Below are 26,650 nucleotides of genomic sequence, written 5' to 3'. Positions count from 1 at the left end.
CTGAGAGCTACAATTACACTGTCAACTTCAGTCAGTCTCTGATAAATGTACACACAGTTTTAACTAAGTAAAAAAAGATTTATTATTAATTCCTGCAAAGGAAATGATTTCCTACATACAGTGGTGTGAAAAAATGTTTGACCTCTTCTTGATTTTCTAGTTTTTTGGATATTTGTCAGACTTACATGTTTCAGATCATCAAACAAATTTTAATATTAGATAAAGATAACCTGAGGAAATGCAAAATGTAGCTTTTAAATGATTTTATTGATTAGGGGAGAAAGGTTATCCAAACCTACTTGGTCCTGTGTGAAAAAGTAATTACATATATAGTTAAATCGGGAATTAAATGTGATTTCATTGATGATTTTAGTGTTTAGTGTCACTAAACACACTCAGGCCTGATTATTGGCAGATGTGCTGAATCAAGGAATCACTTAAATAATACACCACCATTCTTAAGACTTTGGGGCTGCAGTGAACCACAGTGAGAACCATTATACACAAATGGAGAAAATTTGGAACAGGGGTAAAACTTCCTAGGAGTGACCAGCCTACCAAATTACTCCAAGAGTACATGGATGACTCATCCAGGAGGTTGGAAAAGAACCCAGAACAGCATTAAAGAACGGCAGGGTTCACATGTCTCAGTTAAGGTCAGAGTTCATGATTCAACAATAAGAAAGAGACTGGGCAAAAATGGCATCCATAGGAGAGTTCAAGGAGAAAACCACTGGTGACCAAAAAAAGGCTTGTCTCACATTTTCCAAAAAAGTGTGATGATCTGGGGCTGTTTTGCTACCTCAGGACCTGGAAGACTTGCTGTAGTAAATGGAACCATGATTTCTGCTTTCTACCAAAACAACCTGAAGGAGAATGTTCAGCCATCTGTTTCTGACCTTAAGCAGAAGCGCATTTGGGTTTTGCAGCAGGGCAATGATCCAAAACACATCACCAAGTCCACCTCTGAATGGCTTAAGAAAAACAAAATGAAGACTTTGGATTGGCCAAGTCAAAGTCCTGACCTGAATCCGATTGAAATGCCGTGGCGCAACCTTAAAATGTTTTTGATGATCTGAAACATCTACGTGCAATAAACATGCAAAAAACTAGGACATCGGGAAGGGGGCAAACACTTTCTCACACACACTGTATGCCACATATCGGGTTTTTTTAACGTATTTTTTTCTATTTTAAATACATATATATTTTTTTTAGCTTTGAGTCCAGTGTATGATCCTGGCATTGGGAGACAGATTGTGTGCCAGTTGCTCTGACAAATTTAAAAAACAGAGCAGGTAAGATTGGGATTCTAGTGGTTTGCCTTTGCATTTGCATATATTAGATTATATTCTCTGTTCCCGTGGCTATGCTGTGCTTAAAGTATAGTGTTTGATTTACTTTTTATGGCGGTGGTCTGCCTCCCCTGCAGATTCATGATCTGTGGAGGCAGACTGAATATATGTGTTTTGTTTCTTTTATTCCAGTTCCCTGCTGCTGCTGCTGCTGCTGCTGCTGCTGCTGCTTCTGTCTGTGTGGCCACGCTTGATGTACATGTTAAGACCCACACTAACTGATTATTTATTCTGGCTTTTTGCCTCCCCGGACCGAGGTGTTGATTCCTCTCTTCCCTACTGGATACACACACGCACGCACGCATGCACGCACACACACAGACCACTGTCTCCCCACAGCCTCTCCCTTCAGGCAGGGGTTATGCAGTGTCATGCAGGTTAGGTCTCTCTCTCTCTCTAGGGGTTCGCCTGGAGGCAAACCTGAGAGAAAAGAAGGAGTGGAGTGAGTGAGAAATGAAAAAGAAAGATACTTGGTGTAGATTTGTATTGTGAATAGAGTCAAGGGAATGAAAAGGGGATCTCAGGAATGAGAGTGAGTTCAGGCAGGGTTCTGGAGGGGGTGTTGCATGGGGAGGGAGAGGAGTGGGTGAGGAGAGGAGGGGTAGGGGTGGAGTCGGGGGCTCTGCTATTTGTAGATCCTTGTGATGGATGACTAGTGTGTGTGTGTGTGTGTGTGTGTGTGTGTGTGTGTGTGTGTGTGTGTGTAAGAGAGAGAGACTGGCATTTTTTTCTTTCCTCTCTTTGCCTATTCCCTCTCTCTTCAGGCGAGCAGAGCAGAGCGGGACTGAGTGAGCGGAGGACAGAGACGCAGACGTGTGCAGACCAGAGCACACCAACTCCACAAAGACAAGAGAGAGGAGAAGAGTTTGCAAGGAGAACATAAGAAACAACTGCTTATTTTTCTTTTCTTTTCTTTTCTTTTTTCTCTTTTACATCTGCAAACTGTGGTGGATATCAAACCAGCATCAAAAGAATTCTACAAGAAGAAAAAAGGATTTGTATGGCTTTACAGCAGAGAGGAAAATATTAGCATTTCTCACGTGTAAATTTTTTTTTTGTTCATATTCATCAAATATATGAATTTATTCTAGTGGACTTGTAAGGTGTAACAAGACTCTTGGAAGCAGACGTAGAGAGGGGAAGGTGGACACACAGAGAAGTAAGGGCTTGTTAAAGAAGAGCAGGTTGTCGTTCTGGTGAATATGGCCATTAGAGAAAGCTGGTTTGAGGCAGGCATGGGCAGGTTGGCCAGGCAGCCACTCTGGATGTGGGTGGCAATGCTCTCTGCCCTGATAGTGGGCAATGCCAGTGGCTGCCCAGCCCTGTGTACCTGCAGCGGAACCACAGTAGACTGCCATGGACTGGGTCTCAAAACCATGCCAAGGAATATCCCCCGCAACACTGAAAGACTGTGAGTACGATCTCTGCTTTAGTTACTTCTCTGTGTGGGCGCATGAGTGTGTGTTTTTATAAAAGAAGCTTTAATATCTTCGTTTCTTACTGGTTCCCCTCTATTTCCTTGATACATTGTAGTAGTGCACACGACTTTGCTTAGACTGAAACAGAACAATAGCCCTGCCTGTAAAGCTGCGTGTATGTGTGTGCATGTGTGTGTGTGTGTGTGTGTGTGTATGTCAGAGAGAGACTGTGTGTCACTCAGGCAGTCAGTCACTAACTGGCATTCCAGTCAGGTATAAATAGGCATGAGGGACTGGCAAGACCAGAGGCAGATGTGTGCCTTTCACATGTGTCCATAATTTACTTATTTGTTTACACTTGCAGCATGTAGCTTCATTTTTTCCCTCAAGTTTGAAGCTAAAATACATTTAAATCCCCTTTTCTCTTCACTTTTTTCATATAAATGTAGAGTTTAAAAAGTAAAGTCTGACTTGAACTTTAAGAACAAGGTTTGACATCCAGTCTGCGGCACACTGTGTCGCTTTGCCTCTTTTCTTACCTCTATTGCAGTTTTGACTTTTTCTGCCTCTCCCCGTTCTCCCGTCTCCCCTTCTCCAGCTCCTCAACGCGCACTCCGCAAATTGTTAAATCATGGAGAAAATTAAGCAAATCAGCTACTTAGGCGAGTCTTGCACTAGTATCACGTAGCTGTCGTGTCAAACGGTGGGAGGATGGGAGACGGCGGGAGAGATGAGGCGGATGCTGGCTCGCAGAGTGGAGTTTCTCTGTCTTTTCTGACATTCTTCTGAAATATTCATCGGCAAATCAGAAGTGAGGAGTGCAAGGGGAAATAGATTGTTCTATTTCAGCTTTTAGAATATCAGTGCTGAATAAAACATGCTGTGGGAACAGAGGAGAGAAAGCCTGTGTCAGAGGCAGCGTTGGCATAGTGGGAGCCGGCTGCATATTTTATGGTTTTCATATTTAATTTCTAAGAACACCTTTTTTTTCCCCCCTGCTTCACGCTCTGCATGTTACCAGGTTGCATTTGTACATATGCTGGTTTAACAGTGAAGCGGAGAGGAAACATGGTTATTTTGTGGTTTCCTTTTACATGAACGGCCATTCACACTGGAACGAGCCCCTGCCCCTCTGCTCAAGAGTATTTTTGTGTTAAAAGTTGTTTGTTCATTCATAGGTCATGTACAGCAGCACATTTTATCGCCGTAGCATCTCACTCAAGACGTTGCATTTTAAACACAACGTACTTAAAGGTCATGTGTAACTTATTCCTGCGTTGTTGCCTCCCCCCCTGGTTACGTGTGTGCATGTATAAGCTGTGTGTCTAGGTCATGTTGAGCGGTTCTGCTTAACAATAGAGACAATCCTCTGAGGGTTGTTGTAAAGGGTGATTCATCAAGGTGATTGCACAAATCAGCACCAGCCCCACATGATGGTCCCATGTGCATAGCGAGATTTATGTGTATGTATTGGGAAAATGTGTGTTTATCTGAATGAACTTGTGCAGCCACTGCTGGGGTCAAGAATGAGTAATGACTTTGTCAAGTTTATGTAACTGTCCCAGAGGTTTGTTGCCCTCGTCTGTACCAAACGATGCTAACGGACACTTTCTTTTCATCAATTTGAATCATAAAGATTTTAATTGTGTGATGCTCCAGTATATATAACTGCTGAACTTTAATACAAGGGAACGCAGTATTAGTGTTAGGAGGCTAACTGAAAAGGCTAACGTCATACAAAAATCTGCACTTTACCTTGTAAGGCTGGTTTTGTGCTGCATTTGTGTGAATGGGTGTACTTGCTCTCATGTATACAATACTTTAGTGTGTGTTTGTGTGTATGTGTTAGAGGAGGAGGGGGTTGCTTTTGGGAGAAAGTGTTTGTGCGTGTGTATGTAGGCTGTTGAGACAGACAGCAGAATCCCATTTGCACTTGTCACTGTGGGTTTGGATCAGGTCTGACCCCTGCGCTCCTCAGACCGAAGCCTGTAATGAGACTGTGAGCTCCACGTGTTAAAATTACACCCTGGCGTGTATGGGCCGCTGGCCGCTCCCTCCCCCCTCTGCTTTCTCTCTGCATCCATCCTCTCTCGCTGTCTATTTCTTTGCCTCTCCTCCCCTTCTCTCTTGGCCTTTTATCAGGCAACACTGAGAGAAAATCTCCATCTGTAATGCTGATTAAATTGGCTCGCGCACAGTAAAGGATCTTAGTTAAGCTTTTTGTTTGACAGGTATGAAATTAAACTCTTCTCTCTCCTTGTTTTGTCTTCTTAACAGCCCCGCTCTTTAGTTCGAGTGCGTGTCCCATCTGTGAATGAGTTGATTTGGAAAAGGGGAGGAGTTGTGTGTGTTTTTGCGAGTGTGTGTGTGTGTGTGTGTGTAACTGCAAAACGTCTGTGCACTGATTATGTATTTTCTGTGCCAGAAGATACCTTGTACTGAGATGCGGGGGCATGTTGGAGCCCCTCCAGAGTAGAGGAGTTGGAGGCTGCACACCATATGCGTGTGTTTGTGTGTCTGTTGTGCAAGCCTGGATAAATCTGATGTTCGCTTTAGTTTGTGCATAAACCACAGCATGTGCTTCCATGTGTGTATGTTGCACACAAGCAGAGAATAAGCGATAGCCAGATGAAAACACATGAGGATTAGTAGTGGTTAAAGATGAGCAGCCCGGTCGCTTTGATAACCACATCCATGCATTTTGGGGTTGGAGGTGGTAGGCGTGTGTGCCTGTGCCAGGGAATGCCTGTAGTGTTTCTGGCATCACCACATAGCTGGTACAACTGACAGCTCACTGGCCACCTGATCCATAATTTACCCTGACAAGACTGAACACAGCCTGCCTACTACCTGCCAACACTGGCTGTGTGACTAAAGTGGAGAGCGCAAGATGGAAAAAGACAAAGAAATGGGGGTGAAGGGTGGAGCTGGGGGGTTGGATTGAAAGCACGATAAGAAGCCAAGGCTGGCACAGTAACTAAAGTGGTAATCACTAATGAAAGGATTACTACACCAGAGCAGTTAAGAGAGATGTAATTCAACCACAAAGCTAATGAATGAATAAACTAGATTATGTTATTTACTATACAGGGCAGAATAGGTCTAGCCCTGAGGCAGAATGAATTTCATTCAGGTCTTTTTTACAGTCTAATATATCCATCCTCATAGCTGGTAATCCCATGAGGAGTGATAATGCCTGGAATGAAGATCATTCAGAGAATGTTTATGCACAGCAGAGCATTGTGAAATTACAGGCCTGGGACTCTGTCATTTCAATTTACTGCCTGTGTAACACAGCTGTGGTCTTTCCTCTCGTACTGAACACTGAGGTGGATGTCCTCTCTCTCTCTCTCTCTCTCTCTGTCTTGCTCTCTTCATAGCTGCCTTTTGAGCGAGGATTTTGTGAGCTGTAATGTAAATGAGGTTTTGCAAGCTATAGTTCCACTGTGCTCTTTCAGTTTTTGTTCTAATAAACAATAAGTCACCTTTTTACATTTTGCATACATGTGTAGAAAGTGTGAGTACGATGACTGACTCGCAAGCCTCAAAGCCACCAGCTGTGTTACTATACACACCGCAGGCCCACCGGCCCACTCTTCTAATGAGTACAGCTACTCTGTGGAAGTGTTTAATTGAGCCCGCGAGAGCTCGGAAATGACCCTATCGATATAACTTGAGTGCACGTGTCTATCAGGAAAACACACCAAAACCAAGGCATGCACTTTTTCACGAGCCTAACATATACAGTGTACATTACTGATTGCTCTGCATGGCTGTCTACAACGGCTGGTTTCTCAGAAGACCTTGAAAATCAAATTTGGAAAATCCACCTAGATCACCTTTCATCTCTCAGAAGACCATCTTCCCTTTTAACCCTACTGACTAGCCAGTAAGAAGCAGGAAAGTGGAGGTGCGGGTGATGTCTGTTCGTGTGTAAAACACGCATCAGTGAACACTCTGCTGATATTGTGGATATGCCTTCATAATCCACATTTCACGCTGCTCGAGACACTTCTGTTTGAGAGAAGTCTTGTGAGCAAATTATGGACAGTGTTCCACATGAGCTTGACATCTGCACTGGTCTGCACGCTAATTAGATCAATATGGCACAGGACCGCAACATTAGAGCTCGGATATTTATCAAGTTGTTCATTTTATAATTCTCAATAAATAATGCATCTATTAAAAATAAATAAAAAAATGAATCCACACCTTTAGAACTCATATTTTAAGATTAAATATGACACTAAGTTATTTAGAGCTTCAACTCACCGCTGTTTCTTTCTCATTTTATTTATTATTCCATTTTATTGTCTATCAAATATCAGAGAACTGAAGAAAAATCCTCACATTTGCACAGCTGCAAGCCGTCAGCTTTTGGTAACTGTCTGAAACGAGTAAACGATCAAAATGATGATAGATTTTCTTTTGAAAATATTTAAAATGGCCCTGTTTTTGCAGTGGGGGTTATCCGTTTGTTGATAGGCTAACCTCTGCAAAGAGCTGGAGGAATGCTGATATCAGTGTGCTCTGCGGGGGTGAGAGTCATACGCATGGCAAGTCTTTATTCTTCGAGGCCATCAGATTTAAACACATATGCTGCATCCATCAAATTACCAGTCAGTGCACATCTGTGAGCCAAACATCTTGTCAGTCTTCTGTTTGGAACAAATGAAACATAATAGATGTGGCTGTGCAGCTGTTTCATCCATAGTTTCTAGTCAAAGTACACATTCGTGTAGCTTAAAAGCCTTCATACGGCATGCAAAGCCACAATAGAACCTCAGAATCTGTCACTGAACAAACTACGGTTACAGTACAAACCATGAAAGACCCTTCAGTCTCTGCTTCTACTACAGCCCCGTGTGTGTTCCTTTTCCAGCCTGTGGCCGTAACACACATTGGAACAGATGTTTAATTGATTCAATTCAGCATGAGAAAGTGCCGTAAGTTATCTATGTTTGATCAGAAGCTTGATCAGACCTGGTCTTTTCCCAGGCTCCTTAATTCCATCTCCCAGTCTTTCTCTCCATCTGTAAAATTTTTGCGTAGAGCAGCAACTGCTCTGAACGCCCACCCCCCCCCCAAAAAAACAAAAAAAAAACATCATAGTATCTTCTTGCCAGGAGTATTGTTGTTGTCTGAAGGCCCAGAAAAGAGAAGCAAAAGTCAAATGTTTGGGTTTGGGTCCTTGACTTTTACCTGTAGCAAGACAGGATGCAGGAGACCGTACTGTGGTCAAGGCTATGAGAAGGAGCTGTGTGTGTGTTTCTGTGTGTGTATGACGGCAATGCATGTGTGAGATACGCTTGATGTTTAACTTTCCTATCAGTAATCTTGCTCCTGGGGCCTGACTGAGCAGAATGAAAACTGTAAATAGCCCTTGAGGAGCCCAGGAGCCAGGAAAACACACTCAGACGGTCTTTACGCGCTGACTGCACACACAGGCAGACTTACACGATCACACACACACACACACACACACACACACACACACACACACACACACACACACACACACACACACACACACACACACACACACACACACACACACACACACCAAAAATGTACAGTTAAAGGCCTTAACTGCTTGTCTGAAAGCCACATTTCAATAGAGGGAATGTTTTGAGTTGAGCAGAAATCTGACCTCTTACTGTGGACAGAAGTGTTCCAGTTGGGTTTAAGAGTGTATTATTTTGGTCATGGTGGTCTTTCTTCCTTTCCTTCTCATTCTCACAGTCTTTCAGTATGAGACTGTTGTGTGCTCAGTCAACTGGTTACGTACCCCGTTTGACCATCTAGTATGTAGGTCACTTTCTTCTTGTAGTCTTCCAGCCATTTAGGCCTCATTTCTCCACTGACATTTCCCAGACAGCCCGTCAGCTCTTCACAGCTCCCATGGCTAACGGCAACCCTCTGCCACACTGCTTCACACCGTCGGTTTTCGACAGCTAACAACGCCGTCAGAGTAGTTTTCTCCTTTTTCTGTCTCACAGTGACTGTCTTTCTTCCCCTGCTGTCTCCACCTGCGTGTTTTACGGCTGTCAAGCCCATATGCTGCCAAGTCTGCGGGAGGAGGAATGCTTTGCTTCTTCACAGCTTCTCAACCTGTTCATTCATTAGGATGTGTGCTCAGCGGTCTGGTCAAAGAGCATCATCAGTGTGTGATTGTGGTTAATGAGCATTCACATTTTAGGCTGTGGGACGTCAAGCTTGTGTTCATCAGATTGTTTCCACAAGAGGAGTTTGGACAGTGCTATGCCACCAATCCTCAATCAGCTGGCTTCTGTCCTCCCTGCCAGGCTAAAGCTGTCCAGGACAAATGGTCCTGTGGCGCTTACAGCAGCGATACAGAATGACTGCAGTTTACATTTGCGGAAATACTTTTGCTAGCCTGCTGCATAATTTTTTGCAGCCTGTTAGTAAAATTTGTGCCTGTAAATATACAACTGTTAAAATGAACCAGCTTCCTCAGACTCTCCTCAGTAAAACCAGGAATGGGACTGAGATTATTATAGTGAACTGAACCGTATTAACAACTAATAGTAGGTGTGAAAAAAGGAAAAACAAATAAAATTATGTAGTTTGAAAAAAACGTAATTAAAATAATAAAAAATAAATAAAGTTTTAATTCAAATAAAAAAATGTGAATGAAAAACCTTCAATTTGGTCAAATTTTTCCTCACAACATGCTTGTCAAGGCTTGATTTAATTTTTTTTTTACTTGGATGTCTGCTGGATGTCTGTGTTAATATTACAATATTTTTTTCTGAATTTAAAAAAAATCCCCACAATATGACTAAAACTAACACTGAAATTGATGAAAACTAAAACAAAATGAGCCGAAGTGTGGCAGTTGGGATTGTCAAACTCAATACCGACTCACAGGAAAATATTAGATACTATTTTTAAAAGGATTGGAGAAAAAAAAAATAAGACAAAGCGTCTTATTTTTTTGTCATAAAAACTAAGGGGCTTTTTAAAAAAAAATAATAATTTGAAACAATAAAAACAATAACATCAATGACAACAATATTTCTAAGCTGCCTGATAAAAAAAAATTAAGATTCTCTTAGGTGGTGAAAAAAAGAGAGACTATTTTTAGGCTCTGTGAGGTAGTGCTGGTTTTTCTGGTGACATAAATAATTGTGTTATCTAGCTAAATGAACAGTCTATTAACAATACAGATGGGCAGAACTCATTTGTAAGCTAGCCTCCACATAGTTGCTAGCTACTAGCTTAATGACGACAGATGGCTAATGTGGCTAATCAGATAATTGCTAATAGTTTAACAGGTAGCATTAACATGGGTACTGGCTAGATTAACATTTATAATAACTTTTAAAAACACGAGAATGTTGTTGGCATGACCTCTGACCTCTTGAAATTTGTCAAAGTGTCAAAGTCATGTGAACAGGTGTTATTGGCAGGAGGGGCTGTGTGCCTGCCATTCTGCAGTACTGTGTGAAGTTGTGTGTCAGCTGGAGGAGGCAAACAAGGCGCTGCTGGTATTAACACTGCTGCAAATGATCGTCTTATCCTTTTCAGTAGTGATTTGTATCTGAGTTTTTTTTTTTAACAACTCTAGTAGCAGTAATATGGTTTCTGAATGGAATGATTAACAAAACCTGTGAGATGTGGGAACTCTAAATTGAGTTGTTTGCCTTATCCTGCTTTGTTTTAAGTAACTGTCTCATCATAATGACTCATTTGCTAGCCAGTGGTTCTATGTTTGTTTTTGATTTGAAAAGTTTCTGGCACAAATCGATTCTGCTGCTGAAAATCTCTGCAGCCAACAGTAGTTTCTCCTGTGACCATTTAGTTGTGATTTGGCTCTGATCTGAACACAATTGCCTGTCCCAGTGGTGCTGTTCATATACACGTCAGTGGGAGTGGTTCAATGCATTCTTTGGTCTCATATATTGAAATTGTAGTTGTATATGTGTGTAAGAAAAAGAGCACATGTGGATCAATCTGTGTGAAAACTTCAGTGAGCCACTGTGCTTGCTTATTCTCTGACTTGGAGTATCATTTCACATAATGTGGCTCAATTTGAAACAGGTCAGAAAAAGGCTCAGAAGAGGGACCCCAGCAGCTGGCAGATATAAACGTAATGAGTTTTTCAGCATTGTAGCAGTGTTTCAAGCTTCTTTGAATTTATAGAGATACAGGGCAATGGAGCATAGCTGCCACATGTCCACCCCAGGGAAGGTGCACCAGGAAATACTCTCAGGCATCAATCTGCTTGGGACAGAAGATGAAGACGGATTAGATTGTGATGTCATAAATCCGGTTTCTCCTCAGGAAGTGTGTCAGCATTGGGAATTCTTACAGAATTTCCAGAGGGTGGAATGGATTTGACTGAGACTGGGAAGTGGAAATCTTTTTACTATAGGAGCTCAGTCTGATACCTAATAATTTTCAGCCTCTAAAGTAATACTGCGGTACTGTAATGTGAAATCCCGCACAAAGTCAGTATCAGAAAACATCTGTATATGGAGGGAGTTAATATGCCTTTGCTGCAGTGCCAAAAGCCATTGCTTAGCTCTCTTTGATTGGAAAACAAAGGAAACAGCAATGACTGATACTGTAGCTAATAAACAGCAGACTTTTGCTTGAACTGGCACTAAATCTGACTTTGGCATACTGTGCCATTATTTAGATGTGGAATAAACACAGAGACAAGCAATGCTGAATCCAGAGGCATGGCTTAATCACGTGTGCAGGGCGTATTCTGCAATCTTTTTGTAGATCTGAACAATGTGACCGTTTGTATACCGCTGTTCTTTATGTGTTTTTCTTTCTTTTACATACCATAGCTACTCCCTCCTTAAACAGAAATGGATGGGAATGCCAGAATTCTTTACATCAACCGGACATCCAAAAATCAGCCACACACACTGCCCAGTACATATATTTTTGAAATTCATGCTTAGGACAATGCAAGAAATATGCAATCTTACAGCTCAGTGTGGCACTGAACTGTCAAGGATTGTGTCAATACGGCATCAATAAGTCATCTGTCCTTGAAGAAGATGAGCTAAGGTGGAAAGATTAATGTCGGGACAACTTTAAAAGACCTGACTGTCATTGGAGCAATTTCAAGGACTTTGTAAAAAATTGCTTGATGTTTTCAAAATGTCAATCATAAAGGTCAGCCTATGTCATAAACAGTATGAATCCATGGATTTATCCTGACTAAACACTATAGCCTGGTGGTGGCATTTGAGCATTGCCTAAATGTCACTGCTTTGCTGAACAGGTGTGTCCTTTAAGATGGCTCTTCCTGCGGGATACTGCAGCATTTGAAGATGTTTCCAGAAAGAGTTAATTTAGTGCAGCCACCCAATATCAAACAATATAAAAAGATTTTGAAATGGTGTTGTATAACAGCTTACATGCAGATATTTGACAGGCTTCTGTTTATATAACAAAACAAAACATCATTGCTAAACGGAAAAAGCATTTGTTTTCCATATATTTGTTCTGTCACCCCTCTCTTTAATAACCCCCAAATCTTTGTCTCTTAGTCTTTCTTTTTTAATGTTGTCAGGGTTTCATCAGCGATGACCACCCTGAAGATAAGACACTGGAAATCCAAAAAGGCATGTGTGTGGGTGTATGCGCGTATCCTCGTAAGCACCTGTAATGAGCTCCACATGTGTGTGTATCAGAGCCCAGGCTAACGAAGCCCAGTCCATTATTTATTTTCCTGTGGTCCTGTCGCTTCGCTTGTCGATGCACCTGTGTATACACGCACACACATCCACCATCTGTCTATAATGACCGTTCTCGTTCGTACCGCATAGCACTACGGTCCCTCGAGTGGTCATTAGACGAGAGAGCGAGAGAGTTGCTGAGGAAGGGAGAGCAGTGGTTTCGGTGTAGATTTGGAACTAGTTTTTTGGTTTTACTTTGCGAAGGAGTGCCTGGGGGTCAGTGTAGGGTGGACACATAATGCTCAGAAAGTTAATAGAACACACAAAGTGTGTGTTTTGATTACTCTCAGTGCCTTCGAGGCTTATATGATTTGCTTTGCCTGCTTTGTTTTTCCCTCTGTTAGGAGAATACAATCTACTATTGAGGTTTAAAGTAAATCTTACATTTACACAAACCAGAGGTCAACAAATCCACCAAACAACCTTGGGTGTCGGAGTCAAGTTCATCTGGTTAGGACTTGAAAACAAACCTAAAATTCAAATCACTTCTTCAATTACTTGATTTCCTGTTTATTTGCAGCAATGGCCAGCTCCCAGCAGGGAACTGCTCCCATTATACCCAAAGCACTTAGCTTTCTGGCCTTGTGGCCCTACCCAAATCCCCTGTGCTGGCTCCTGCTAATCCCCACCGATTGTAGAAGGACATGGCAGACAGAGAGGGAAGGGGTGGGGGGCGGTGTTTGGTTGGAGGAGGCTGGAACAGAAAGACAAACAGGCAGCTCAAATGTGGCTTTAAAGGACGTCTTAATATCTCCCAGTAGAGTTGGAACTTAGCTTGAACTTCCTTTTAGCACCTTGAGCCTCCTTGATTTCCAACAAAAAAACACTAGCTTTTAAAGAAGTTCTCAACATTTATTATACCAGGATTATGTTTTAGCAAAAAACTAAGTGCACTGTGTGTGTGTGTGTGTGTGTGTGTGTGTGTGTGTGTGTGTGTGTGTGTGTGTGTGTGTGTGTGTCACTTTTGTCAGAAGTGTGTAGTTGTTTTAATCCCTCAAGTGTGACAGCCTCTATGCTGCTATGCGCTCATTAAGCTGTTATTGAATAGTTTCAGAGGTAAAATGTAATTATTAATTTTTGTTTGCATCCTTCTCTTTGCAGGGAGCTGAATGGGAATAACCTCACACGAATCACTAAGAGTGACTTTGCTGGACTGAAGTACCTCAGAGTTTTGTAAGTACTCACCTTCTGTTTATGGGCAGTAATGAATTGTTTGTACAGTAGGAGTATCTGTGGAGCATGTTGGTGGCTGAGTTTATCTAGCCATGCATATCTGAATTGTATCTACCCTAGCAGTTTGCAGCTATACTGACTTTCTGCTGATATTAGCATAAACCCACTGAAGTGGCAATGCATTCATCAAGAGTCCTACTCCAAAGTACATTAAGCTCCTGAGTGACTGCAACCACTGATGTAATGGCCTTCTCTCTCACTGTATTCTGCCTGTTGTAGTTGCACTTTACCGTCCCTTAGACACACACATGCTCACTTGCCCTCTGTTCCCTCACATCAGCATGTAATGTGCACACAAGCGCCAGTTCTAAATGGGCTCTCAACACAGCTAACACATTCAGGTGAAGTCATCAATTCCCTCTCCTGTGAAATTAAACAGCACTTGTGACTTCGGGTAATAAAGTAGTTATAAAAGTTTCTCTGTGTGTATGTGCACACAAACTGGTGAGCACTGCTATAGGTGTTAAAAACGCTGCTAAAGGGGAAGCGCCGTAGACCCGAACATGTTTTAAATGTAACATGATCTCAGCATAATTCCTATTACCCTGCAAAGTCTGACTGTTTTCAATCCTCATGGTTACTCGCCCATCCCCCCTGTCCATTTTTTCCCTCCTGGTCCCAACGTTTCTCGTCCCTTGTTGTCTTCCTAAGCATGCCCCTTTTTCTGCACCACCTCCTACCCTCATGTGGAGGTTAAATGCCTTCGTGTCGACAGCTTGCTTCTAGCACGTAAGAAGGAAACAACTTGCAGGGCTACCAAAAACAGAACTTCCCTTGCTGTTAAGCTTGTGATTCACTCTCACTGCCACAGTAAGGCACATATACATACACACACAGACACACACACACACACACACACACACACACAGGATTTCCTTCCATATACATGAAGTATGATAAACAAAATGCTGGTACAATGAAAGTTGTAAACTAAAAAACAAGTATCTACATATGTTGGCTTTGTGGGGCAACAGCAGGTTGACCTCTGATCCTGCCCTCAGAAGGAGCAAGAACAGGAGCAGAGGTTTATCTTTACACTGAGCTGCCATCTCTTCTGTCAGTCTAAAATCAACACAGCTGATTTACATCCACCTATCCGAGTGCTTGGCTCTTCAAAATCTGCAGTGTGTCTCTGTTCTGTGATGAAATGCGTACTGAGTAATAAAGGAACAATCAACAAAAAGTAGATAGCAAAAGAGATCAGAGAAATTGAAGGTTATGTACCTGCAGGTTGCCTTAAAAAAAAGAAAAAAAAAGTTTTCTCAATTCAAAAGTACTCATCACAGTTTTTTCCGCTTCCATCTAAATTCATGAGAAAGAGATCTGAGATGAATTGCACGTTTCTCTCCATGTTTATGGAGTGTGAAAAGTGATTAGCATTTATATTCGATGGGGAGGAAGCCCAGATTGCTGAGTTGCAGTGCGCCATGGCCTCACAGGAGACATGAGAGGTTACCTTCAACACAGAACAGTTGTGTATGTAATGAAGGAGAGCGCTTGTTGCTTCTAAAGCTGCTGGACACTTTTCTCTCCTTCCTGATTTTGTGTTATTGTAACACTCCAAAACTATCTAAGCCCCTTTTTTGTGTCTTAGCTTTGGCATTGTACTTGAGGAAGGGATGTGTTGCAACTTGTGTGCATGGATTCTGTGTTTGTGTGCATCCATGTTTGCTTGTTTATGTCTAATAGCCTTGATGTGGTGCCTAAAAACTCTGATATGGTACAGCTATGCTGTTTCACAGGCGCACGCACACACACGCACATCCCACTTTCCCTTGATTCAGTCAGATGTCAAAAACTTGGAGCTCACCTCACACTTTCTGACCCCCTGCCTACTTTTCGTCTCTTCTCCACCCAGCTACTACACTCAGTGGACCACACTAGAGCACCAGACACACACTTTCTGAACCACCTTGGAAACTTTCCTGGCTGCTATCCCTCCTCCTTTTGCCAAGATTCCCAGTGCCCCTCAGTCCACACCACTGCCCTCTGTGTGTTTGTGTGTATGTGGAAGAGAAGTGTTGAATATACTGCACCCTACTTGAATATATAAATACTGTACATACTGCAAAATCCCTTGCCCCCTAAACCCTAAAACCAAGCCCATTACACAATTCTAAAGCCAGAGTGACCCCCTACAGACGTTGACGTGACGTAACTTCTCGTTCCCTTCTTTTCTGCAGGCAGCTGGTGGAGAATCAGATTACTGTGATTGAGCGTGGGGCCTTTGATGACATGAAGGAGCTGGAAAGACTGTGAGTATGACCAATGGTTGTCTTTAGATAGCCTGAACACACTTAAACTTGAAATGAAAATCCCACCCTTATTCTCATGTGTTTTCACTCTCGGTATTTGTTGGGGGTAATGAGACTAACAGGAATGATACATAAAATCTTGCGAAATCAAGTGTGTGGCACTATCTTGGCCTTTCATTGTGGTTGGATGGTGCTAAGAGGGTACGGTGTGGGCTGCGAGTATTTTTATTAGCTCTGCCTGACAGGAATGCCCTCAGTGGGATATGTGGGCTTAAAAGGCCTCCCCCACCGCAGACCCTGGCTCATCTGGACAGCACCAGGACTCCTTGACAGCTTGTAAACTCGCCGGGAAAACACACAGACAAACGCAATCAACCACTCCTTAACCCGCTCATTAGTAAATCAATAGTGCTAGCCACATGGAAACCTGCACAGCAGATGACTTTATGGACCACGCCGTAATACAGACATAGTGGTTAACTTATAAAAGACTTTCCCCTGATCTGAAACCCACATTAACAGTCTGTGTTACCAAACTTGAGACCACGCACAGCTTGCCTTTCCTCCTCCTCCTCCATATTCAACAGATCCCAAACATTGGGTAGACATTTCCATGTGCCAGACCAATGTGGAAATTGAGTGGCTCGTTTCTTTAATGTTTAAAAGCCACTAACCCACCAGCAGGTACAGTTCAGTGTGAACGAAGCAGCAGCAGACCATTAATGTCCATTATGCACTAAATCTCCCTCTCAGCTGGCCGAACACTCTTCTCAGTGTATACAGTGTGTGGCACAAGTCCTAACATCTGTCTGAATTTGTCTGAAGGCATGGCAGTGGCCTCACATTTGCAGCGTCTCTGTGCCACAGTCCTCTCATTTGCTCCCATGGGCCTCAAATGGGCCATTCAAAAAGGAGAGAGTTGTGGTTTTCAACAGATTAGCAACAGTCTGTTCTCCATTGACTTAATTGTTGTATTTGCATAAAGCCTGCCAGTCTTAGATGTTAGCTGTTTGACGTGGAGTCTCTTGCCAACCACCACTCCTCTCAGTGTGTCCTTGGGCTTGAATAAGCTCATCCATTCCTCTTAATTTTATTTAGAAACATCTTTTTTCCAATAGATCGTCCCGAATAAAATGTTTTAGTGTTCTTATAACTGAATGGATATGATTCACTTTTAAAAAAAATTGAAATGTTGCTATTTTGTTGTTCTGGGAAAGTCAACAGAATGCTATTTTGCAAGGCAAAACAAAGTAATTTAACTGTGTAGCGATAATTTACGGCACTGTCTCTGACCAGTTGGATATTTATGTGACATGCAGAGCACACTGAAACACAATAGCCTGTGGCTAAGCCGATTCTACGGCAGCTAGAAGAAATTATTCACAGCCTACACATTCAAGGACACACATGCATAGACACACACGCACAATCACTGGTTGATCATACGTTTTCCTTGCTGCAGGCGGCTGAACCGTAATCAACTGCAGCAGCTTCCTGAGTTGCTGTTTCAGAAGAACCCTGGCCTGTCTCGACTGTAAGTACATTCGCTTTTTTATTAATTTACCTCTTCCTCTCTGTCAGCGCACACTATGCAAACCACCAAAGATGGCTCAGTTAGGCAGGTCTGGTGAATTCTGGCTTTGGTTTGATTAGGTATAAACACAATTAAAGTACAAATATATTTCAATTGCACTTGGTGAAATACACATCAGAACTCTTTCTTGTTGACCGTAAGGCAAAATGAACTGGGTGAGAAGAATGGACATCTAAACTAGTTGGCTTCATATCTACATTAATGGATTTGTAAGCAGTAATAACTTGCACATTAATTTGCAATTTGTTTGTGACGCAGTTTTGAAATTCCTAATCCGGAAGAACGGTCTTTTGTGGGTCAGCTTCTGCAGCTCACAGCACAGATCCTGCTCTTTTAAATGGCAAAGATAACTTAGCATTCCAAATTAAAGTCACTATGCCGACAATGCTTGCTGCCACAAGTGTAACAGCTCTTTTGCACATATGGAAAAATTCGTGGTTGTACTTTGGCTGTCTCATTGTGTGGGTTTGTCTGAAAAATAACGTAAAAGTGTCTGAATGACAAAATGGCACCAGTTTAAGAGCTGGATGAAGCCAGCAATGTTACGTATCCCGTGTCTGAAAAGGGCTTCAGACTGTCTGCAAGAGGATCCAGGGGTGACAGAGATTTGATCAGACTGGAGCTAAGGGACAAATTAGACTGTGAACCTAAGTCCAGGTGAAAGGATGGCTTTGTTACTTAATGAGATTGTTTTATGTCATGCGAGTCCGCCAGCATGCTCCACCTTCATCATATGAATGGTGAAGGTGGAGCACACTTTCGTTTGCTTCTTGTTAAGACCGGTCCCATTCAGTCACACACCCACACATCCTTCCACTTATGCACCTCATGCAGCGAGACGATCCCACAGTAATGCTTAACTTTTATTCCCATCTACAAAGAGGCTCTATGTTTCTTTTTCTTTCTTTGGTATAATCAGTGTCCCTGTTGCTAACTGATCATTGGAGCCCCTATTATTCGCGTTCAGATTACCTGGAGCATCTGGGAATAATGAAACAGTGGGACATGGAAAAGCCATTTCCCTTCCTTCTATACTCATAGTGATACTACTAACCCATGATCCTAGCCTTAGCCCTCCATCTGTTTATCTTGCGTTTGATGTTTAACACCATCTTGAATCTATCTGTCGCTTCCTTGCAACTATTTCCCCACGTCACCTATCATTATGCCCAAACCAGCCGCTGGGAATTTAAGGCCTCCTCTTTTGGTACAAGGCTGGTTGTCTTGTTGTTTGCTCACACTGAGCAGCACTGAGTTGTGTGTCTAGTAGACTAAGAGCAGACCAAGGCTTCTCAGACCAGCGGATGGCCTTGAACCAGTGTGATTGGTCCATCTGGAGCAGCTGGCGTAGCCAGCAGCCAAATGATTGTGCTAACACATCCAGTCTAACTTCATGGTCATTATTCTAAACCTATCACTGGGTTCTCAGCCATGTTCTGGAGAGTGAGACTTTGTTTAACATTGCTTAATCGATTCGCTATGTGTCTGTGTATACACTCATTTGTTCTTTATCCTTGGTTAGACAGAAGAGAACAGTAATTGACCTTGAGGCTTTTCAGGTGTGAAAGTGCCTGGCATTTTTTAACAGTTAAAACAAATCCAAGGCCAAGGAATCAGCAATAATTCAATCTTTATGGTGCCAGTGCTTGACTGACAGATACTACTTTGTGAAAGACTTGTAGTCCTTGTTAAAAAAAATTTGGGCTAGTAGCGTGGGATCAGGAGCAGCAGTAGAAGACAAAGATATTTTTTTCCTAAGGTGTTTCTCAACTCCTGAGCAGTGTTCCCGACCACACCATGGGTTCTGGTTGCAGTCGGATGCGGTTGGGTTACAGCCTCGTCTCGCTCCCGCCAGCAGCTTTTAATGGACTTAAAAGGTCCTCATCTCCCAGAGGAAGACTTTCACTGCTATGTCATGTGTGCATTTATGTGTGTGTCTGAGGACGACAGAGAAAGAGAGGGAGAGAGCTCAATAGACAAAGAGAGTCTGTGGTTGCGTATGTATTTGTGTGCGAGTCTTTGCACTTGCTCAAAGAGCTCACTGGGGCTTGTTAGGGTCTGCCTTTATGATCCCAACAAAAGAGGTTAATGTGAAAGCCCGCTGCCCTCAGGTGTAGCACAAACCCAGATGGTTTCTCTTCTCTTGGAAGCAGGATTAATTGCTCCCCTTCTGCTTTTTTATACTTTTACGCTCTTGCTGTCTTTTTTGCTCTACTCTTTTTTTTTATTATTCTCTTTGCTCATTCTAGAGTGAGGGTTTTAAGGAAAGCTTGTATAACAAAGTGGCCATTTGTCTTAGACACCCTGCTGAGAGGACAAACAGAACGAAGGGCAAAAGGGGGTAGAGGAGCGAGGGATAGCAGATGAGATTGTCGCTCTCATTAAACTTTAGAGGAAAAGCTACCGGGTTAATAAAAGGGTGTTGGTTAAATGAGCAGTGTAGTGTTGTTTTGTGGGAAGTTTTTAAACACTTGATCCCATGGAGTCATTACGTTAACGGGGTAATGAGTTTGCTCTACAAAGGGAAGATGAATTAATCCAAGTGCTCTTGCTAGAACACATTTTTAAAGAGCTCTAGTAAAGTCTACCGTAAAAGAAAGAAATATTTAGCATTTAGAAATAACTGAATTTTATCTTGTGCTTGAGCGTCAAAGCTAATAGGTTTAAGGTGTATAATGTGTCTTGGTTCATTTAAAAAACAGAAAACTGCACAGGTGGATTTTCAAGAGCTGCGTACTTTCTCTTGTAAGAGCCAAACTCTTTATACAGAGCCCTGCTACACTGCCTCCTATCTTTTGCCATGCCTCAGAGATCCTGGAGACACTGATGCATGGGGGAAATAGGAAAGATAATTGGAATTGATTAGAGATGATTAGGGAGAGACGGAGTTAGTTAAAGCTTCCTGTGATGGATGACCCCGACAAGAAGGCATGGGAACAGTGGCTCGGAGGTGAGAGGCGCTGCGCAGAACATCACTGAACAATAACAGTGAAAATAGAGTTGCATTCATCACTGTTAACGACCTGTTGCCCCGCTCTCACCACCCTTGACTACTCCTTATCCCACTTCCACTGCGCTTCAGATCTGTAATCTACTCATCCATGTTTGTAATTAGTGTGCTTTCGCAGTGGGAGAGCAGGAGGAAGGAAGGACCGCAGGATGGAGGGAAAAAAGTGGCATAGGTGAGTAGAGTCGGGGGCGTGTAGAGCAATTGGTCTGATAGCTGGCCCCAGGGAATAGCATCTGGTTTAGGCTGACGATGGGTGACTGGGGGAGGAGGAGACAAAAGGGTATTTTGAGGTTTTTGAGCAAGCGTATTTGCTTGGGACAGCAACACAGGTTTGTTTAGAGGGGGTGTCGCGTTCGATAATGACCAACTTTTTGTATTATGTTGTGGGTTAAGGAGATAATCAGGGAAGGTTTTCTCTTGTATAACTCCCCAGGAAAGATGAGGGAGGTGGAGGGATGTGGGAAGGGTGTGGTAGTACCTGCACTACAGGGGAGCTGAGGAAACCCTGGCAAAGGTTTGAAAAAGGGGGTGTGTCTCATCCGTCTTTAAGAAGCTTTTTTACATCCTTCAATTTAACGTTAATGCCTGGCAACGGGTACTCTAATATACACAAACACCAAACGCACACACACACACATTCACTGAGACACACAGGCAAATGTGCACACACAAGAGAAAGAAAACTGAGGGAAAATGTAAATAACACTAATTAGACACAAACACTCAGAGAATAACACTATAATTAGATCTCTGTGTGTGGATGGTATGCATACACAAGGGATTACGTCCTTTCTGTGGCTCTGACTGTAGATAAAAGAGCCGCTTCAGATATGTGTTGATGCAAAGCTGCTTCTTCTGTGTTTGTGTTGGAGAGATGCTGTGTTTTGTGTTTGTTGATTGCTTGATGCTTAGGGAACAGTAGCTCAGAGTGAAAATAAAGAATTATTTAGGGTAGGAAATCTTGAATAAAGTGCACTATCATTAAGCCTATAAATCATCTCTCTGTCACAGTTTTCCCACTTGTTTTGACTTTGTTACCATTCAGCACATATACACTATTTTCCCCTTTTCATTTGCTTCAGATTGATTGGCTTGTAAACTTGCTCCAGTGTTCCAAGACTTCTTGTGCCATAAAGCAAGCAAATTAACTCTTTTGACTTTTGACTTTTTGTGTATGACTGCGTGAAAGACTGAGTTGAATGTGTGTGGGGGGGGGGTTTCTCTCCTCGTGACCGTTTGTGTTTGTATAATACTGTGCTGTGTAGGCGTCTTTGCATGCATGCATGCATGTGTGTGTGCATCTGGCAGGCTGTTAATGCTTCAAGCTGGTCTTGTTGTTTCCTTCTCTTTGTCTCTTCTGATGAATGACCTGCCTCAGTGTGCTAGGACTCTCTCTCTTCCTTAGAGGACTGTTTGGGCTCCCGCTTGGCAGCAGTCCCCATGGCAACTCATCTTCATCAGAAGGTTTCTGTGCCATCAGTGGTAGACATCCTGATTTCTTGACTGTGGTTTGTCTGACACTAAGTAAATAATGACAGCACAGACTTCAGTGAAGCTAGCTTCAGACTTCACACTGTGTATCCATTTCGAAACTTCCGTCTAGTACATTGTATACACTATGAAGTTACTTGCACAGTATGTGAATTGTGACAGTATTGTCATTATGGTAGTACGTTTTTATTGAACACACTTAACAAAACTGATTGTAATGTTTGACTATTGTAGCTTCAGCCACACGTTTTATGTGCATCTTGGCCAGCCTCTGACTATGCATGCTATTGAGATCTTCTATGGTGAAAATGACAGTTTAATTTGGACATCCAACTTTTTTTTTAATCTGCTGCTATTGGCTGTTTTGCTAGCATTTGCATCTCTCACTCAATTGCCCAAATGGTCTTTGGGTTTTCTGACAGTGTTTCAAAGCTTGTCTTTGGACATTGGTTCCTTTTTCACTTCATTTTAAGTCCAGTACAGGATGTTATGGCTCATTCAAGCATAGAAAACTTATATCAAGAGACAAGCCAGGGATCCACCATGCAAAACCATCTGAAAAGCATCTGATTGTCAAGGGCTTCATTTTGAACATGAAAACAAAAATCGCACACCTCAGTATTAATGCATCAGTGTGAGAGCATCTTGACAGAGAACAGAACAAAAGGCAGCCAACCTCCAAAGAAGAGTTTTCAATGTCCTTCAAAAAGCCTGGAGAACTATTCCTGGAGAATACTTAAATAAATTAAAAGAAAGCTTGCCCAGTAGAGTTGAACAACCCAGCAAATCTGATGAAGATCCTCATCACTTTCTTTAAAACTGCCAGAAAGAGCATTGACCTTGGCAAAGGAAATGCTCTCCAAGGATCCTTTGAGCACTAATAACAAAAGACACATTTTTTCATTATTCCTGGAAGAACTCACCTCCTCAACAAAAACCATCAGAGGTGTTTATCTATATTTATTTTCCTAATTTGAGTGATGCTGGGTGAAATTTTAACTTTAGTGCACGGGTGACGTTTATTTATTTATTTTTTAATTAAGCAGTTTGAAATACCTGACTTGGCGACCAAACTGGCCAGACCTTAACTTTTTGCCCCCGTCCCTCTTCCTGCCCCTGTCCTTGTCAGATGGTAAAAGTGGCTTTTATGGCTTGTCACTGTTTTCTTTACGAGTCGGACCGTGTGTGAGAGAGAAATGCAGACCAAACCATGTGAGGAGAGCGGAAGCCAAAAGGGGGTAATTTAGAAACCACTCTGCCATCTGAAATATTCACAACCACAGCACAAGGGGAATGAGAAAGAATGAAAAAGAGGACAAAAAACAGACAGAAGAAAGACAAAGTTAAAGAACAGAGAGAGAGATGGTCAGAGGTGCAAAGGAGAGCAGCAAAGATGTAGCAAAAGCAGGAGAGAAACAGCGGTGTTTATATTTACTAACGATTTTGTGTCCTTCCTCATGAATAATTGAACAGATGGATTGAGGCTTGTTAAATATTCACACTCAAGCACTGGGACATCAGTGGTCTGTGTGTGTGTGTGTATGTCCACTGTCTGGTACACGCTGTTCTACATACACACTCATACCATCTCTGATGCTCTAAATATTCATACAAGCAAACATGTGCGCGCGCACACACACACACACACACACACACACACACACACATTTACACACATGGGCAAGTTCTTCAGTGGTGACCGTCCAGTCACACACATGCACGTTCTTATGCGTTTGTGATTGCGTGTGCACGCACATCTTCACACTGGGGACTAGGCTGGTCATTATGAATTGATACGGCATGAATAAGACATCACAGTGTGGTCTAGATCCGTCATGAGTATACACACACGGGGATTTCACTCGCAGAGCTGCAGAAAGAGGCCTCCTCCTCCTCCTCTCTGTGCCGTTGCCGGCAGTTTGCCTCTGTGACGGCTGGCTTCGCCTGGTCCAGATTGGAACTGACGCACAGAGGAGAAAAGGCTACCCTCATGCACACACAAACACACATATATGCACTTACTCCCTGGAATCTTAGAGCAGGGGTTTGAGGAAGTCTGCTGTCCCGTTCCAGGAATAACAACCAATGCAGTGCTGGTTGGGTTGTCCTGCTTGCGGTCATGTTGCTTAGTAGTCATGTGTGTGCAAAATTGGCTCATACAGTCAAGCAGTATGGAGTATGAATGTATCTATCAGAATGAGAAATCCAGCTCATTCATCACAGCAGTAATAGAGTGCAATCTCCCTGCAGAGAGTGTTTCCCTCACTCAGTGCATCTGTCCACCTCGTTACGGTTCATTTCAAGATCTGGGGTTTCGATCAACACTATCAGCTCTGGATCATCATGTGGAAGTGTTGTGTGTGAAGTTCTTAGCAGGAAGACTTGAGTATTTGTGTGTAATCTCTAGTTATGAGCTGTTAGGGTCTGGATGCGAGAGTCTGGTGCTCAGTGTTGGACGTATCCCAAGCAGACCCAAACACCGCCTCTGATCCCATGGGTGGGGAGGGGTGAAGGCGTTCGAAAACCCTTCCTTACATCCTGCAAAGCAGGAAGAAGCATGGAGCTACCCACACATGTGCATATTTAGCTTGCGCACACACACACACTGTGGAAACCCACACGCGTACAGTAAATGATTAGTCCAGCCCCATCCTGTGGCCTCAGGCTCAGTCTCTGATTCTGTGATTTTGAAAAGCAGAAACAAACAAACTGCAGGGCAAATTATGCCTTCACACACATACACACCCTCAAATAGAGACACACACAATCACACAAATGCCACTGCACACATACTTTGCCCACCTCCTGCCGATTTGCTGCTGTAGCAACCAATGCTCTGTGGGGCTTGGACTTGGTCTGTTTACCTTTTCTGAGTAAGCGGAAGACACAGAGAAAGAAAGAAGGATTTGGAAGGTGAAATAGTTCAAACAGCGCCTCATATTTTATGATCCAGTTGCTTGGGAAAAGGGTGGTATAATAGATGGAAAGAGATTTTTGGATTTTTAGTTTTGTATGCATATATAATTATAGGCTTTGGACACATCCCTTTATCCTGTGGAAGGAGAGACTTGGTTGAACTCCTTCGTATGCCCTGTGGCTATATTTCTCTGTGTTTGTGAATTGTGGGATCTGTCACTGTGGTGAGCAGGTCCATTCTCAGGGGTTTTATACTTAGCACACACTCTTTTGTTCTTGAGATGCTACAGGCTAATGAGCTGCTGCTGTTGCTACTCCATAAAGAGTATTTCCCTGCATGAAGATGGCTATTTGTGTGCTTTAGGCTTAATGAGGCTAATATGGTGCTAATGGTGATGGATGTAAGCATTGAAGCAACAGGTTTTCTGGATTGAATTTGATTAAATTCGATTGAGTCTGATTGGCAGTTGTGCACTTATAGGAAAATCAATACAACCTTCAGATTTATACAGCCTTCATGTTATTAACCAGTTACATCAGGGTCGTTTCTCAAGAAATGTAATGCACTGTACATTATTCATTAATAACTAAAAGCAATGGTGAAAACCAGCTTAAAGAGACTTCATGTTGCCGCTGTGATTTTAATGTGATTCTACTGTAGAAGTAGATGCAGGTATAAACAGAGGTTACAGTGCTACAAGCATTAATGCTCGTCATTGCCTTTGTTACCTGTTGAAGAACAGGCTCTGGCTGCTTTACTGGGGTCAGCATACACTCAGCTTTAACCTAATTCTGGATTCTTTGCTAGTTTTGTCCTTTCTGTGCAGATGCTTGCAAAAAAAAAATCAATGTTCTGTTAGCATTGTAATACAGTTACTATCCTGGAGGCAGTCTGCATGCTCTCTATCTTATCCTCTTATTGTTTACTGCGATAAAAAAGAAGTAATGTTTATATTGCCATCATTTTCCTCATCCCTTCACATTAACTGAAAGCAGCGTTTTAAATTGCAAGTGTGCAGGAAGAAAAATACATTTTTGATACATATTTTTTTACTTTCCATCCGCCCAACATGCAGATAATTGAAGAACCTTTGGAATCCCAAGCAATGATGTAATTGTAACTGTAATGTGATTATTGAACTTTACTTTAATGAGTTACAAAGTAATCTATTATACACAACACTGATAAGCATGAACAAAAACAAAATTGACTTGTTTACTTTTGTTTATTATATTTAGAAGGACTCATCTGTTTCATAAGTAAAATCCAACCAGAGCTTTCTGTCGTGTGCCTCTGTACTCTGTACTTTCTCCTCAGCCATTCTGCTTTCTCACTGAACAAAAGACACTTGTCTGCTAGGTACACAGACCGCCTACATTCCATTAAAAAGACATATTGAGCAGTGCAGAGCTGGTGAGCATTGCAAGCAGGAAAATATGAATTCCAGTACAAATGCATATCTGTTTCCAATAGTGGCTCCCTCTCACAGTTCTCTCCTGTTGGTATCGCAGCATGAAGCCGTGATCTCATTAGCCTTGCAGTGCATATGTATGCCTATTGTGGATGTATAAATATGTATATATTTGTGAGAAACAGTATGATATTTTGTGCAGTGGGTGTCTTTCCGTCTTACCTTTCTCTAGTTTAACAAGAAA

The 26,650-nt window shown here is 42.4% G+C and overlaps 1 protein-coding gene across 4 annotated transcripts in view; it reads left to right on the top strand.

The window, feature by feature from the left end:
• The first annotated feature begins 2,060 nt into the window (after positions 1 to 2,060).
• slit1a (slit homolog 1a (Drosophila)) overlaps positions 2,061 to 26,650 on the top strand; it is an 81,688-nt gene continuing 57,098 nt past the window's right edge. For all 4 annotated transcript variants that reach the window (XM_086259560.1, XM_086259558.1, XM_086259559.1 and 1 more), the window contains exons 1-4: positions 2,061 to 2,766; positions 13,597 to 13,668; positions 15,912 to 15,983; positions 17,446 to 17,517. In XM_086259560.1, coding sequence (XP_086115686.1) covers positions 2,558 to 2,766; positions 13,597 to 13,668; positions 15,912 to 15,983; positions 17,446 to 17,517 — 425 coding nt within the window. In that variant the 5' untranslated portion in view covers positions 2,061 to 2,557. The remainder of the gene's footprint in view (positions 2,767 to 13,596; positions 13,669 to 15,911; positions 15,984 to 17,445; positions 17,518 to 26,650) is intronic.

Source organism: Aulonocara sp. 'chitande type north' Nkhata Bay, linkage group LG13 (assembly GCF_057382095.1).
Source record: "Aulonocara sp. 'chitande type north' Nkhata Bay isolate Kocher_YH1m ecotype deep benthic linkage group LG13, A_spYH_male_GT1.1, whole genome shotgun sequence".
Lineage (NCBI taxonomy): Eukaryota > Metazoa > Chordata > Actinopteri > Cichliformes > Cichlidae > Aulonocara > Aulonocara sp. 'chitande type north' Nkhata Bay.
The sequence above is the reverse complement of the archived record's forward strand: the minus strand, read 5'-3'. Positions and strand labels throughout refer to the sequence as shown.